General features: G+C 40.3%; 2 protein-coding genes across 2 annotated transcripts in view; one reads left to right on the top strand and one right to left on the bottom strand.

Annotated features, from left to right (window-relative positions):
- The window catches only part of TLCD4 (TLC domain containing 4), a 47,786-nt gene that overhangs the window by 22,010 nt on the left and 11,089 nt on the right, over positions 1-14,687 (bottom strand). Inside the window, exons 2-3 of the mRNA XM_075182326.1 lie at positions 3,425-3,585; positions 680-769 (exon numbers count right to left, since the gene is read on the bottom strand). Of these exons, the coding sequence (XP_075038427.1) occupies positions 680-769; positions 3,425-3,579 (245 nt within the window). The 5' untranslated portion in view covers positions 3,580-3,585. The remainder of the gene's footprint in view (positions 1-679; positions 770-3,424; positions 3,586-14,687) is intronic.
- On the top strand, positions 12,037-13,140 carry LOC142100047 (inorganic pyrophosphatase-like). Its single transcript, XM_075184042.1, has one exon. The coding sequence runs from the start codon at positions 12,539-12,541 to the stop codon at positions 12,935-12,937; it is 399 nt and encodes a 132-aa protein (XP_075040143.1). The 5' UTR covers positions 12,037-12,538; the 3' UTR covers positions 12,938-13,140.

Here is a 14,687-nt window from a genome sequence, read left to right as displayed (position 1 = left end):
AACAACAGCACACTGGTACCTATGGTCCAGAACAACAGCACACTGGTACCTATGGTCCAGAACAACAGCACACTGGTACCTATGGTCCAGAACAACAGCACACTGGTACCTATGGTCCAGAACAACAGCACACTGGTACCTATGGTCCAGAACAACAGCACACTGGTACCTATGGTCCAGAACAACAGCACACTGGTACCTATGGTCCAGAACAACAGCACACTGGTACCTATGGTCCAGAACAACAGCACACTGGTACCTATGGTCCAGAACAACAGCACACTGGTACCTATGGTCCAGAACAACAGCACACTGGTACCTATGGTCCAGAACAACAGCACACTGGTACCTATGGTCCAGAACAGCACCACATTGGTACCTATGGTTCAGAACAATTGCACACTGCTACTTCAGGTCCCAGAACAATGGCACACTGATATTTGGAGTCGCAGGTCAAGGGAAAACTAATACTTGGAATCCCAGCTAAAGAAATGTTAAGCACCAATGGTACAGAGGACACACAACTTGGAACATCTTGGTAGACAACAGAACAGCATATAGACAATTTAGACAGAGGTAAATTACTTCTTTGGAATCATGCTGAGCTCAGGGCAACTTATTTCTCAGTCAACTTTATAACACACTACAAAGAACATGTTCAAAAGACAGTTCCACTTACCAAACTGGATCAGCATTGACAGCATCATCATAAACTAAAATATACAAGCAGAAACATCCAACCACCAGCGCATGGAATGTTGACACGGTCCTGGGGAAGAAACAAGCGGAATGTAAGGTCGGAGGATCTGCTACTGTGTATGATGTCACTAAATAGTAAACACATATACACAGTAAATACATTACTGTGTTCTTGAAGCAATATGGATAAATGTCTAGAAAATGGAAACCCATATGCATTGGAAAAAGAGTTTTATTCCTTAAAGATATATTTTATAAAGTCCCTTTTATTCAAATAAATCCATATTGTAATACTATGGAATAATTTCTACACACATTCAAGGTCCTATTAAAGATATTCAGGACTTTTGATTCAACAGTCAGACAAAGATTTGAGAAATTTTGCATTCACTGTTAGAACGAACTTGCTAGTTACGATGCGCCAGATCCAAGATTCACTTTGGGATTTAAAGAAAATATTAAGGCTAAAAATAAAATTATTATTATTAGTAAATTCAACTAACTCAACCCACATCTTCATTTCCCTGTGAGTTTGTGCACAAAATATAGTTATTCTTTTATATAAATATAATATGAAAATTTAGATTTAATATTTGGCACACTCTTTTGTAACAGGATCCTGGTATGTATCTCTATTTACTAGTTCCACAAGTTGTGGTCAAATAAACACATAACATAGCATAGGCTGTTTGCGAATGTTTTCAGAGATGATTCAATATATATTTATCAATTGCATTTAAAACAGGTTTTTGTTGTTTTTGTGTAATTTGAGATCCACAGGGAAACCATGAGAAGTTGCCACTTGTACCTCAGTAAAATCTGTTATCATAGGTAGGAGCAGAACTCAGGGCCGCCATCAGGGCCCGGGCTCACCAGGGGGCCCAGCGGCACACACTTACCAGGGGGCCCGCTGTCCTCCAGTCCCGGCGTCTCCGCTGCCGTCTTCAGCCTGGTTGTCACAGTGACAGCCAGGCTGAAGACAACAGTGGAGACGCCGAGGCCGGAAGACAGCGGGCCCCTTGGTAAGGAAGAATGCAGAATGCGATCGCAGGGGCGGAGCAATCATTCCCCTGCGATCATGTGATCTTCCTGTGACAGCCAGGCAGCTGTCAATCGTGATCGCAGGGGAATCATTGCGCTTTCCCTGCGATCATGTGATCCTCCCTTCTTCCTGTCGGTTAGTGATGGTGTGAACTGACGTCACACTGATGTTCCCACCGCCGCTGAAGAAGGAGCAGCAGCTGCAACATCTTTGTAAGTATATTTTAAAGAAATGTTATTATCACCTTTTTTTTTTCCTGATTTTCCGTTTATTTCAACTAATAATTAAAAAACATTTTTAATGCTACTGGAGTTGATGGGGGGTGGGTTCAACAGGGGGGAGGGTTCGGGGGGATTGGGGATCAGGGGGCCCTGCCTGCTTCCTTTGTACTGGGCCCCATGATTTCTGATGGCGGCCCTGGCAGAACTATAATACGGTCTGCCTAAGACAGCCTACCCGGTGAGAATCTCAGCCAAAGTACCGCCATCGTTTCCACTGTGCAATATTAAGTCCATACAAGCAATCTTTTAAGGTACATGGAAGTGACAAAATGTATAAATAAATTTCTATTAAAACAACTAAATGTTGTGCTTTATAAGATATAATCCTCCCTTTAAAACGCTTGTTCCAGGAATGCTCCTATAGCATCTGTTTCTTTTCCTTTTCGTTGGTCTGTACCGCAAAGCACCACATAAACTTGCTTGTTTGCCAAGACTGAGGGAAAAGCTACTTTAAATTCCCCACAGGCACATCAGATTACACCCAGAGATACCAGTCAGTGAAATTCAAAGCTGAAAAGCATATGTGCATTGCAGGGAAAGCGGGGCCAAGAAATTGCTTATTATAAAACTTCGGAAGTTCCCGGATAATCTCAAACCCCATCAACAACCCATATGGCACAAGAGATTCATGTATTTGGTCAGTGCTAAATGCACAACATAATTGTGTGAGTCTACAAGTTGTGCTTCATCACTGGAAGACATAAAGGCACAGAGTGGATTATGTAACCCCTGTGCATGGTGCCGCGCAAGCCTTGTGGTCCCTTATAAATAAAATATAATAATAATAAAATATTAATACCCCTTACAAACAGTCAGTTTAACATTTGGTTGTTTTTTTTCAATAAAATCATACAATTGGAAACAAGTCTATTTTTTCTAGTTAAAAAAGGAGGATACAATACTATGATTGTCAGTATACCACATTACTAATTTTACCAAGATAACAGCTTATGATCTTGGCTCATAAGCCTTAGAGAAGATATAAATAAAGTTTTATTGGTCTTCCCTGGAAATTGAAGGTTGGTAATATTGTGTCATAGTATTATCCCATGGGCCTGATTCATTAAGGAAAGTTATGCAAAGGTAAGTAAGGCAAAACCATGTTGCATTGGAGGGGGAGATAACCTTAAAATGTGATGGCAGATTTATATTTGGGGTAGGGCATGTCCCAAATCAACTTTAAATTTCAGTGTACAAATAAGCTAATCAAGTATTTGTGTGCTACATTAAAAAACAGACCGTATTTTCCTTATTTGCAAAATAATAAACTCAACTTAAGGAAGAAAACTTACTCAATTTTTTGCTTAACTTTCCTTAATGAATCAGCCCATGTGAATAAAGTGTAAGGACAGCACAGTACACCATTCTTTACCACAAAGTAAAAATGATTTCTCTATTTTACCTGGAATTCCATTCAATCTTCTGCTTTGCATTGAGCTTACTGAAGCCAACAGTGAAACGCGTTGACAGCCAAGAGCTTCCTAAATAGAACAGGAGCTGAGATATGGCAAAACTTGTTGCAGAGATGCAAAATGTCAGGGTACTGAAATTAGGCATAGTAACCTGTGTGAGAAACAGATACAGATTAAATAAGTATTGTTAAATATGAGATAATGTTTATGCTTAACTTTATATCTTCTACTACTGCAAGTACCAACATCACATTTCTCTTAATGTCATCTTAAATACTGCATTATGTATACTCAGTGACACATTAACTAATTTCCTTGAACTGTGGCAGCATATTTTAAGAAAGAATTTATTACACATTCCAGTAGGTTGACTTTACTTATCAATGCTAGGGATGCACTACAGATAATATATCAGCTGTGAGCAACATAAATTGTTTGAAATTAGCTAGATATACTAATGGCTAAACATGTAAATCGTGATGATTAATTACTATTAAGCATTAGACAATTGATACATTACAAAGTATGTATTACAAAGATTGTCTAACTTCAGCTGATTTTTTTTATTGTTTTGCAATTTGTACTAAATACATTGCTTATACCTTTCAAACCTTCTTCTGTGCTTTCCAGAAATATTTTTATATCAGGCAAAGATGTGTCATACCACAAAACAATGAAAAAAGCTCTACCTCATGATGTAAACTATGTCTGAAAAACACATACATACACAAATATATATATATACACCGATCAGTCAACACATTAAAACCAACTGCATATTATTGTGTAGGTCCCCCTTGTGTCGCCAAAACAGCTCTGACACGTCGAGGCATGGACCTCTGAAGCTGTGGAACCTAGCACCAAGACATTAGCAGCAGATCCTGTAAGTCCTATAAGTTGTCAGGTGGTTGCCTCCATGGCTTGGACTTGTTTTTCCAGCGCATCCTACAGATGCTCGATCGGATTGAGACCTGGGGAATTTGGAGGCTAAGCCAACGCCTTAAACTCTGTCATGTTCCTCAAAGCACTCTGAAAGGTTTTTGCAGTATGACATGGCACATTATCCTGCTGAAAGAGGCCACTGCTATCAGGGAATACCACTGCTATGAAGAGGTGTAACTGGTCTGCAACAATGTTTAGGTAGGTGGAACGTGTCAAAGTAACATCCACATGAATGCCAGGACCCAAGGTTTCCCAGCAGAACATTGCCCAGAGCATTACATTGCCTCCGCCGGCTTGTCTTATTACCATAGTGCATTCTGGTGCCATCTCTTCCCCAGGTAAATGACGCACACACACACACCCGGCCCATCTATTTAAATAGCTCATCAGACACCTGAAATAACAATAACGCTTATACTTAAAGATTACAGGTCACCTCTGAGACATTGCCTCTTTTGTTACCTAAAAGCTGCAAGTCTATGATTAACATGATAATCAGGCCATTTAGCATGCTAATCAACCAGTCTTAAATGCCAATTGTAAACTAGGCAGTGCTCTCTACTCCATCCAATGCTCTATGTTAGTGCTTTAAACCAACGAGTACCCTTGACAAGGAAAAATAGACATCACTGGAGAGAGTGCTGCCCAAACAGAAATGAACATACAAAGCACATGTTGTTAGGAACAGCAGGTAATTGCTGTTTTCAGTTTTGGCTGCTGCAGTGTTGTACACCTTAGTATGTCAGCCTGGGTGTGCTCACATAGACTCCACTCACATGCAGCTTAGTCAGACACCTGCCCTGATTGGCCCACAGCTCGCTAGTTCCGCCTCTACCCTGTAACATCACCTTGTTACTCAGTGTTGAGATTATACTCTGCTTAATTTGTAGATAAGCACATATATGACATATGTTAGGAGGGTATTAACAATTACATTTAAACATTAACAACTATGGGACCAAAAGAAGTGCCGGAACTACATTTGTTTGTGTTCCCTCACAAATGAAGCCCTGATGACACTTACTTATACTGTAGCGCTGCAGCGCTATTGGTATTTAGTTTGAGTGGACACCATTCTTTTGGGCACAGTTACATCACAAAACCACATTTTGCAACATACAGCAAAGTGCTTTGCCATCACCCTGTTTGTAAAAAGTGTCCAATCAACACGCCACTTTACTTAGTCATGTTGTTGTGCTCAATGCTCCTTTCCTTTATTGCAAATAATGTTTTATGACAAGTCTCCTCCTTTTTTTTTAAATCTGGTTTTCATAATCTGCTATCGACACGTGGCAATAATATGAAGTTATGAACAAAAGGCAATTGTTAATTGTATCTACCTTTTAAGGGGTGAGTCATGTCTAAGAATGACAGTATGTAACGGTTTCAAAGATTAAATATTATACCAAACCTTTTGTGCCCAGCAGATTGTACCACATACTACAGCATCCTTTGCTCCCACACACTGTACCAGTCTGTGCCTTCACAAATTAAACCAGAATGTATCCTTAAACATTGCCATCTTCTACCAGTGCTGGTATGATTAGAATCGGACTTACCACTCACAGAGATCAGAGCCAACAAGGGCTGTGCAGTTTACTCCTGTACATTAGGAGCGCTAAATATCAAGAATCAATTTTAAGGATTGTACCTCAGTGGGGGGCGACTATACACCAATAAATGGAACATAAACTTGTATAGGTTGTTTGTTCAGGTATCTTTTCCATGCATAGGCAACTAGATAGTAGGACTGCAACAGAGTAGGAGGATATTACCCTGGTACCTCATAGAAGGATTGTTCTGTCATATCTATGCACTTACGTTTGTGTGGCTCCTTGCAAAACAGGATGAATGATGGATTACATATGAGTCATTGCAAGAGAAACACACCTACGTATGCAGATCGCTTCATACATGTAACTTGCACCCTCTAAAGTAGAAACGATCTGCTTGAATTCCAAAACAAGTCTGACAGCAGTTAGACTCTATCAGGGAAACAGAAGGAGCATCTGAATCCACTCTTCAGCAGGGAATCAGCTGTGAATTATATAAATAAACACACATTTGGCCAGGGCACAGCACTGTTTTACAACCTCATGTAAATAAAGTGCAGCAGCATCTGCTACACTAGTTGATTACTTGCACAAAATTTACCAAGAAAAGCATTAGGGAAGACTAATCCATTATTTCCACTTGGATACAAAGGGCCTTCAGTCATTATGGCAAGTAAGGCAAAAAAAGGAGTAAATATTCTCCAGGACAAACCATGCAGCAATGCAAGGGGTGCAAATTAGTTTATTATATTGCACATAAGTTAAATGCTGGCTGTTTTTCCATGTAGCACACAAATACTTGATAGCTTTATTTTTACACTGAAATTTAAAGATGAACTAGGATATGTCCTACCCCAACAATAAATCTGTCCCCACATTTTAAATATATCACCCCTTCCAATGCAACATGGTTTTGCCCAGGTGCAAATTACTCCTTTTTTTTTGCTTTGTTCTGCTTAGCATCATCATCAACATTTATTTATATAGCACCAGCAAATTCCGTAGCGCTTTACAATTAGGAACAAATATGAATAAAACAATATACTTTGTAATACAGACAGAAAGAGAGGTAAGAGGGCCCTGCTTGCAAGCTTACAATCTATGGGACTATGGGAGTTTGAAACACAAGGGCACGTGCTACAACATATTGCACATTGGACCAGCTAGAATGCAAAGGAAAAAGTATTGAGTAGGCTGTGTTATCAGTCGCATAGCAATGTTGGTCATAGGGTTTTTTGTCTTGTGTTAGCTGTGTAGAGGGTGATAATGGGATAAACTGGATAAAAATAGGATAAAAAGGGAGATTAAGATGCTGGTTGAGAAATATCATAAGCTTTTTGCAATAGTCGATGTGGGAGATGAGTGCATGAATTCTGGAAATGTTCTTTAGATGTATGTAACATGATTTAGATAGAGTGTCGATGTGGGGAACAAATGATAGTTGTGAGTCAAGGATTACACCTAGGCAGCGAGCTTGCGGGGTGGGATTTATGGTCATGTTATCAACAGAAATAGAAATGTCAGGCAGGAAGCTTCTGTTTTTGGGTGGGAATATTATTAATTCAGTTTTTGAAAGATTGAGTTTGAGTTGGCGAGAAGACATCCAAGATGAAATGGCAGAAAGACAGTCAGTAACACGAGACAACACAGATGGTGAGAGCTCAGGAGAGGATAGATAGATTTGTGTATCATCCGCATAGAGATGATACTGAAATCCAAAGGAGCTTATTAGTTTTCCAAGAGAAGTGGTGTGGATAGAGACTAGCAGAGGACCTAGGACTGAGCCTTGTGGTACTCCAACTTATAAAGGAAGTGAAGCGGTGATGGATCCAGAGAAATTAACACTGAAAGAGTGATTAGATAGGTAGGATGAGAACCAGGATAGGACGTTGCCATGAAGACCTAGGGATTGTAGCGTTTGTATGAGAAGAGAGTGGTCAACGGTGTCAAATGCAGCAGAGAGATCCAGGAGAATTAGGAGGGAGTAATGGCGTTCAGTTTTTGCTGTGATCAGATCATTGACAACCTTGGTCAGCGCAGTCTCTGTGGAGTGTTGAGAGTGAAAGCCTGACTGAAGGGAATCCTTCATCTTAATGACTCAGGCCTCAAATGTCTGCATGAGCAGAAAGGGAGAGTGCCCTGTGTCAGGAGTATAATGGCTTTTAGGGACCATGCTAAGCTCAGCACTATGTGGGGAAGTAAAGCGACCCAGCATTTAGCAAAGCATATCCTGGAGCTTGAATCCCTGGTGAACAGGAATATAGCTTTTTATTTTCTATAAATGCATAGTGCATATGACACCTTCTAATAAAAAAAAATCACAGCAATAACCAAACTTGTTGATAGGTTCCATTGAAAAAAAGAGTGGAACACAAATGGGAAAATGTCAATTGAAATGCAGCTATCCATTCCTTAGATGAAATACACCTAAATTCCAAGACCCATTGTACCCAGTGTATTAACACAACACTATCTAGGATAAGGTTTTAATATATTCTGTAAAAAGTTAAATTATTTATTTGCAGTTTCTATGTATTTTTATTACACTCTTTCTAATCTCTGTATTTTGGCTAATCTGTTTTCTTTATAATATATAGGTGACAAATTTTTGTTTCAACTAAACTTGAGAAGCACCAATACAAAACGCTTAGGCACATACTACTGGCCAGATCTAAAGCTGGGTACACACTACACAGTTTTCATCCAATAATCGGCTAAATCAGCCGACATACGACCGCTCGTTCAAAAGTCGGGTCAGTGTGTGCAGTGACACGATAGTCGAAAGTCTGCCCAAATGGACGATTGTCGCCTCATTTGGTTGGTCGTACCGTTTAATATTTTCGTTCCAATCTCGTTTCCATTGTGTAGTGTGTATAAACTTCCGACCGATCCACAACAGTGAGTACGAAATTACAGTCATTGCTCATGACAACATGGCTGTAAAAAGTTGCTAAAGGGACGTCCGCTCTTCCCTTTTCTCGTCCTAAACAAGGCTAGTGTGTATGCAGTCCATGGACCGAGCGATCGGATCATCGGTCGCATGTAAAATCGCTCGGCATAAAAAGTTGGTTGAAATTTCTGTAGTGTGTACCCAGCTTAAGTCCTGCTCTAATCACACAATGGTGACCTGGGCACAAACAGAAATAGTGATCACTGATCACTAGGTTACACATTCACAACCATTACAGCCAACAGGTTGCCATCCATGCTACGTCTCCCTCACGCTTTAACAGTTTATGGACATAGGCAGTAGGTTTTCTTACGGGTCAAATATTCCTACTTCAAAGTCAAATTCCGTTCATTTCACACTGTTGTACAAGCCCTAATTACAGTCAAACTCTAAGTGAGTTTTCCAAACAAAATATATTTCAAAGATGTTTTCAAATATTTTCCTTTGTATTCATATCATCTCATGTTATCTGTATTTTGTAGTATCCATTTCATGCATGATTTACAATTTATAGTTACATTTCTGGTGGGCTGTGCATTCTACCCCATGGACATGAGAATCGATCACACAAGAAAATCATTAAGCGTCCTTGAGAAACAGTGCGAAACACCTTAGATTGTGCTCATCAATGGTTCTCCCAGCACACATCAATTACATGCCTCCACTCAAAGTAAAAGTATGTCATAATGATGGTAGAGGTGGAAAAATCTCTAGAAGTGTAAACTTCACATCGAGGTACAATCCCGACACTTTTAGTACCACTAAACATTTCCACTTTTCTCCTAAAATACTGGGCAGTTACCCTTATTCATAGCTTAAATAAGTCATGAAAGTGAAGCAAAATCGGAACTGTTATGAGGACATCACACTTTTGTGTGTGTAACATTTACCGCATTGCCTGGAGTGTGCCTCAAAATGCTTCTCCAACAGGGAGGGGCAAAATGGTCTAATTTATTTGGTGGTGTTCCCAGCCCCCCTCAAGCCAGGGCCAACAATGTTTAAAGCAAAGAATAGTAATAAAAAAAAATAATGGGCCTCACATCCCCCTCCCAAACCCTTAACCAGCACTTGGCAGTCTAGGGTGGTTCCTACTAAAACAGGAAGGACGTGCGCGAGAGATAAATAAAGTGGTGAACGACGGTTTGGGGCAGATTCAGTTAAGATCGAAGTCCTGAGATTCCTTCACGGGATGTTCCTGGTTAAATTCTTCACTCATTTGCAGCTCGCAATTCATAGGGCCTAGAGGGGATCAGAAATAACCCCTGAGATTTCAATGCAAAGTTGGTATTACTGAGGGGTGGGGGCAGATTATGTTTTTATACCCCTCCTCAGAGAAGCACCAGACCTGCTCTTGTTTTCACTAGGGCAAGGGGACCTTGTGCTTGTGGTCTCCCTGTTATAATGAAAACCTGCTGAGACTGTCTAGCCCTGGGGCTGGGTGAAGATATTTGGATGTGTGTTGTCCTTTTCTTCTCTTTCCATTTTGTACTGATCAGTACAGCGTGCATGTGGACTATCTCGATTACAGTTAGCAATTGTTTGTGAAGTGGTTTATTACATATCTCCGTCCTCTAGGCATGTTCAGAAGAGCAGAGCGAGGGCCTCCTTAGAGGATTGACCAGAAGCGACTGCCCACCACCCTCACAGCCAGGCCACTGATTGGCATGCTTATTATTTCAGAACTTAGATTAACAGGATGAACTGTAGGATATAAACCACCTAGGTTTTATTTAACCAAACTGAGGAAACCTTGGTAGAGGTGAAAAACAAAAACTATTGGAAAAATGGTTAAACCAGCGCTCCCCACCAACATAGATATATAAAGCTGCCAATTGGGGAGAGGTCAGAGGAGACCCCCAATCCTTTCAAAGAGCAATATACAAAGTAGTACAGGTTTCTCCCCAGCGCTATATGTAATGGGTACGATCTGTCTCAAGTGAGTATGTAAATAGTGGTAAATTGATTTACCAATGTTTAATCAAAAATTGAATATAAAAGCATATAGACATTAATAAATCAGTGCACTGATACAGTCAAAATGACTGTAGCTCATTCAGAGGTTCTTAATGTTTATGTTTGTTTTATGAACTTTGATTTTAGTTAATGAAGCTTCAGTGAAGTGAACACAGACAATCAATCTCAGACTTATGATAACTTTGCATATATAGAGTCCAAGCACTGATTTCATTTTATGCTTGTGATTTATAGCTACATTTTCTATTATGAAGAGAGATGCATCAACCAGCCTATGACAACAGAAAGGCTGCCCTGTCCATCACTGTCAATTTGTAGCATGGGAGCTCACATGATGCTTTCTACAGAGTTTTATATTTATGTGGAGAAGACCCAATGACTCTTATTGTATATTTAGTGCATGACCAAGGGATCTTGAGGGATTCAAATGCTATCTACTTCATTAAACAGAACTATTCTAACGGTCCATTATGAAACATCACTAAACAAAGTGAAATGATTAATGAAACAGTAGTTGATGACTTCATTAATATTGCTGCCCAGGAAAGGTGCTGTAACTCCTAACAACTAGATGAATTTTTGTATAAATGTATTTCTTAGAACATCTGCACAAGTGAATATGAGTGGGAGCTGTTATTGTGCTTACGTACAGTAATAGAGAAGTGGCATAGAGTGGTCTAACTGGATGAGTGGCAGCTTAGCATTAACAACCAATGTGGATGATGGGACTGTTCACTAAATAACTTTTGAACAACGCATACCACAGTTGTGACACATGTGCCAATGATGTGGTTATTAATGAACGCTGCACACAAGGACAATATTACATAGATCCATGCATATAGTGAACAGTTCAAACAATCACATAGCAAGAGAAAAAAATGCAATGTTACATCATTTCCTTTCCACACCTGCACTGGACTGTACCTCTGTATAAGCCTAGTGCAAAAATGTGCATACATATGCCTGGGGTTTTTGCTATGTAGAATAGTATTACCTACCCGAGCATTAATAAGGTACTCATACAACCTGATAATTAACCACTGCCTATCTGTTCGTATGGGGTACGTTATTCAACGCTTTTAATAGCGACAAGGAGGATGTAGACAAAACAATTCCGATTACAATAACCTTGGCATAGTTTAAAGGCAGACTTACATTAAAATAGACAAAGGACTCCATCAACCCTGAGCAGACGGCCTCAGATCAGCACCATGTCATTCAGCACTGAGCAGAGGGCCAAGGCCAACAGCCTGGAGTACCGGCTTTTATTCAAAGACAGCAAGGGACAATACATTTCTCCATTCCATAACATTCCTTTGTATGCCGATGAAGGAAATGGTATATTCAACATGGTGGTAGAAGTCCCACGATGGACCAATGCAAAGATGGAGATTGCCACAAAGGATCCTTTGAATCCAATTAAACAAGATGTAAAGAAAGGCAAACTGCGTTATGTGGCCAAGGTTTTCCCTCACAAGGGCTATATATCGAATTATGGAGCCATACCACAGACCTGGGAAAATCCATCTCACATTGACGACAATACTGGTTTTGGTGGCGATAATGACCCTATTGATGTATGCGACATTGGGAGTAAGGTGTGTGAAAGGGGAGAGGTCATTAAGGTTAAAGTCCTTGGTACCTAGGCATTGATCGATGAAGTAGAAACTGATTGGAAAATAATGGTCATTAACGTTGAAGACCCTGAAGCTTCACTTTTTAATGACATCGAAGATGTCAGAAGACTGAAACCCAATTATCTGGAATCCACTGTCGACTGGTTTAGAAGGTACAAGGTTCCCGATGGAAAGCCAGAGAACCAGTTTGCTTTTGATGCAGAATTTAAAAATAAGGATTTTGCAATAGACGTGATCAAATGTACCCATTATCAATGGAAGGTGCTAGTGACCAAAAAGACAGACGGAGGAGAAATCAACTGCACCAATACCATGGTAGAAGGCAGTCCCTTCATTTGCAAGACCGGTGAAGCTAAAGCAATCGTTGATGCTGCACCTCCATGTGGGTCAGCCAGCCCTACCCCAGTAGATGTGGACAAGTGGTACTATTATCAGAAGAACTAATTAACAGGTGAAGACCTCTCGCTATTATTGCATGCCTTTCCCCAGGCATTTGAATCTGCAGCATAGAGAAGATATTGACGGAACAGACATATTTAAGTAAACAGAGGCTGCTGTAACTCTTCTAAGTGCTGAATGGCCCTATTCAAGGTAGGCTATGGATGATAAGCTGCTGCAGCACCAAATGGGTCACCATTAATAACGGACATTATCGTCGCCATGCATCAGCAGTTTTGGCTTCTGTTTAGGTCCTGATAGTTTTGTAAAAGAAGACTGCAGAATTGGCATGCTGAAATCTGCTACATTTTCCAACCTCTGTAGATTCAATGTACAATAGAAGCAAATAAAGCTACTTTTATTGTTAAAAAAAGAAAAAAAAAAATAGACAAAGGACATTTCCAAACACAGTGGAATGCAGACTGGTATAAATTGCGAACACAGTGCAAGCCGGCAATTTAAAGCGGCAATGGCAGGCCCCGACGCCTAACCCTATCCCTAACCCTTAGATTAAATTGTCCAGTTGTCGGGTCCTGACATTGGCGCTTTAAATTCTGAATTCTCCATGTCGTTCTGTTTAGTGACATCAAAGTGAAGTGTCGGCATGCACTATGTTCGCAGTTTATACCATGTCCTCTGTCTATTTTAATGTAAGTCTGCCTTTAAACTATGCCGAGGTTATTGTAATCGGAATTGTTTTGTCTACATCCTCCTTGTCGCTATTAAAAGCGTCGGAATAGCGAGTACCACCGATCTGTTCCTATACACACAGACTCTTTTTAAAGCAATGTATCCAAATAACTATAGATAAACTTCCGGTTTGACACTAAGGGGTCTATTTATTAACACAGTGCAGTAAGAATCAATATGCATGTCTGTGAATGCCACGATACATAATGAAATAACCTTGTTAGTGACCATGCCGTGGCTACTCTTAGAGTCCCGGTGAAAACACAATCCTTCACAAACCCGTTTTGCTCTTCACAGACAGCCTACCGCTACCGTCGAATGGAGGAAGTGCTATGCACATGGCACTTTCATAGGTGAGGGATCCCGCAAAGCCACAGTTGGATCCCATAGTATAAGACCAGTAACATCATCCTGAGATGTTACTTTGCTGTGAAAAAGCAGAGGTCTATGGGGATGCTCTGGTAATTAGGTTAAGGCCAGAGAAATCAGAGATTTCTTCAGCGTTAACCCTTTGTTAAATAACAAATAGCGGTTATATTAAATATCGGGATAATGTCATTTGGGGCAGCACGGTGGCGTAGTGGTTAGCACTACTGCTTTACAGCACTGGGGTCATGAGTTCAATTCCCGACCATGGCCTTATCTGTGAGGAGTTTGTATGTTCCCCCCGTGTTTGCGTCGGTTTCCTCCGGGTGCTCCGGTTTCTTCCCACTTTACAAAAACATACTGGTAGGTTAATTGGCTCCTTACAAATTGACGCTAGTCTGTGTCTGTGTGTATGTGTGTGTTAGGGAATTTAGACTGTAAACCCCAATGGGGCAGGGACTGATGTGAGTGAGTTCTCTGTACAGCGCTGCGGAATTAGTGGCGCTATATAAATAAATGGTGATGATGATGATGATCCATTATATTGGTCCACCGCAAAAGAAGATCATATTGCATGACCAGTGAATTTTGTTCCTAAATTTAGTTTATACTTTATGTCAAGTTTCAAAAATGCACTTACAGGTATACATCCCCAATCCCTCAACTGTTAAACCCAATTTGCAGCGCAAGCACAAAGCCA

Source organism: Mixophyes fleayi, chromosome 8, assembly GCF_038048845.1.
Source record: "Mixophyes fleayi isolate aMixFle1 chromosome 8, aMixFle1.hap1, whole genome shotgun sequence".
NCBI classification, from domain to species: domain Eukaryota; kingdom Metazoa; phylum Chordata; class Amphibia; order Anura; family Limnodynastidae; genus Mixophyes; species Mixophyes fleayi.
The sequence above is the reverse complement of the archived record's forward strand: the minus strand, read 5'-3'. Positions and strand labels throughout refer to the sequence as shown.

Coding starts and splice junctions, on each gene's coding strand:
- LOC142100047 (XM_075184042.1), top strand. CDS start 12,539: ATGGTCATTAACGTTGAAGACCCTGAAGCTTCACTTTTTAATGACATC.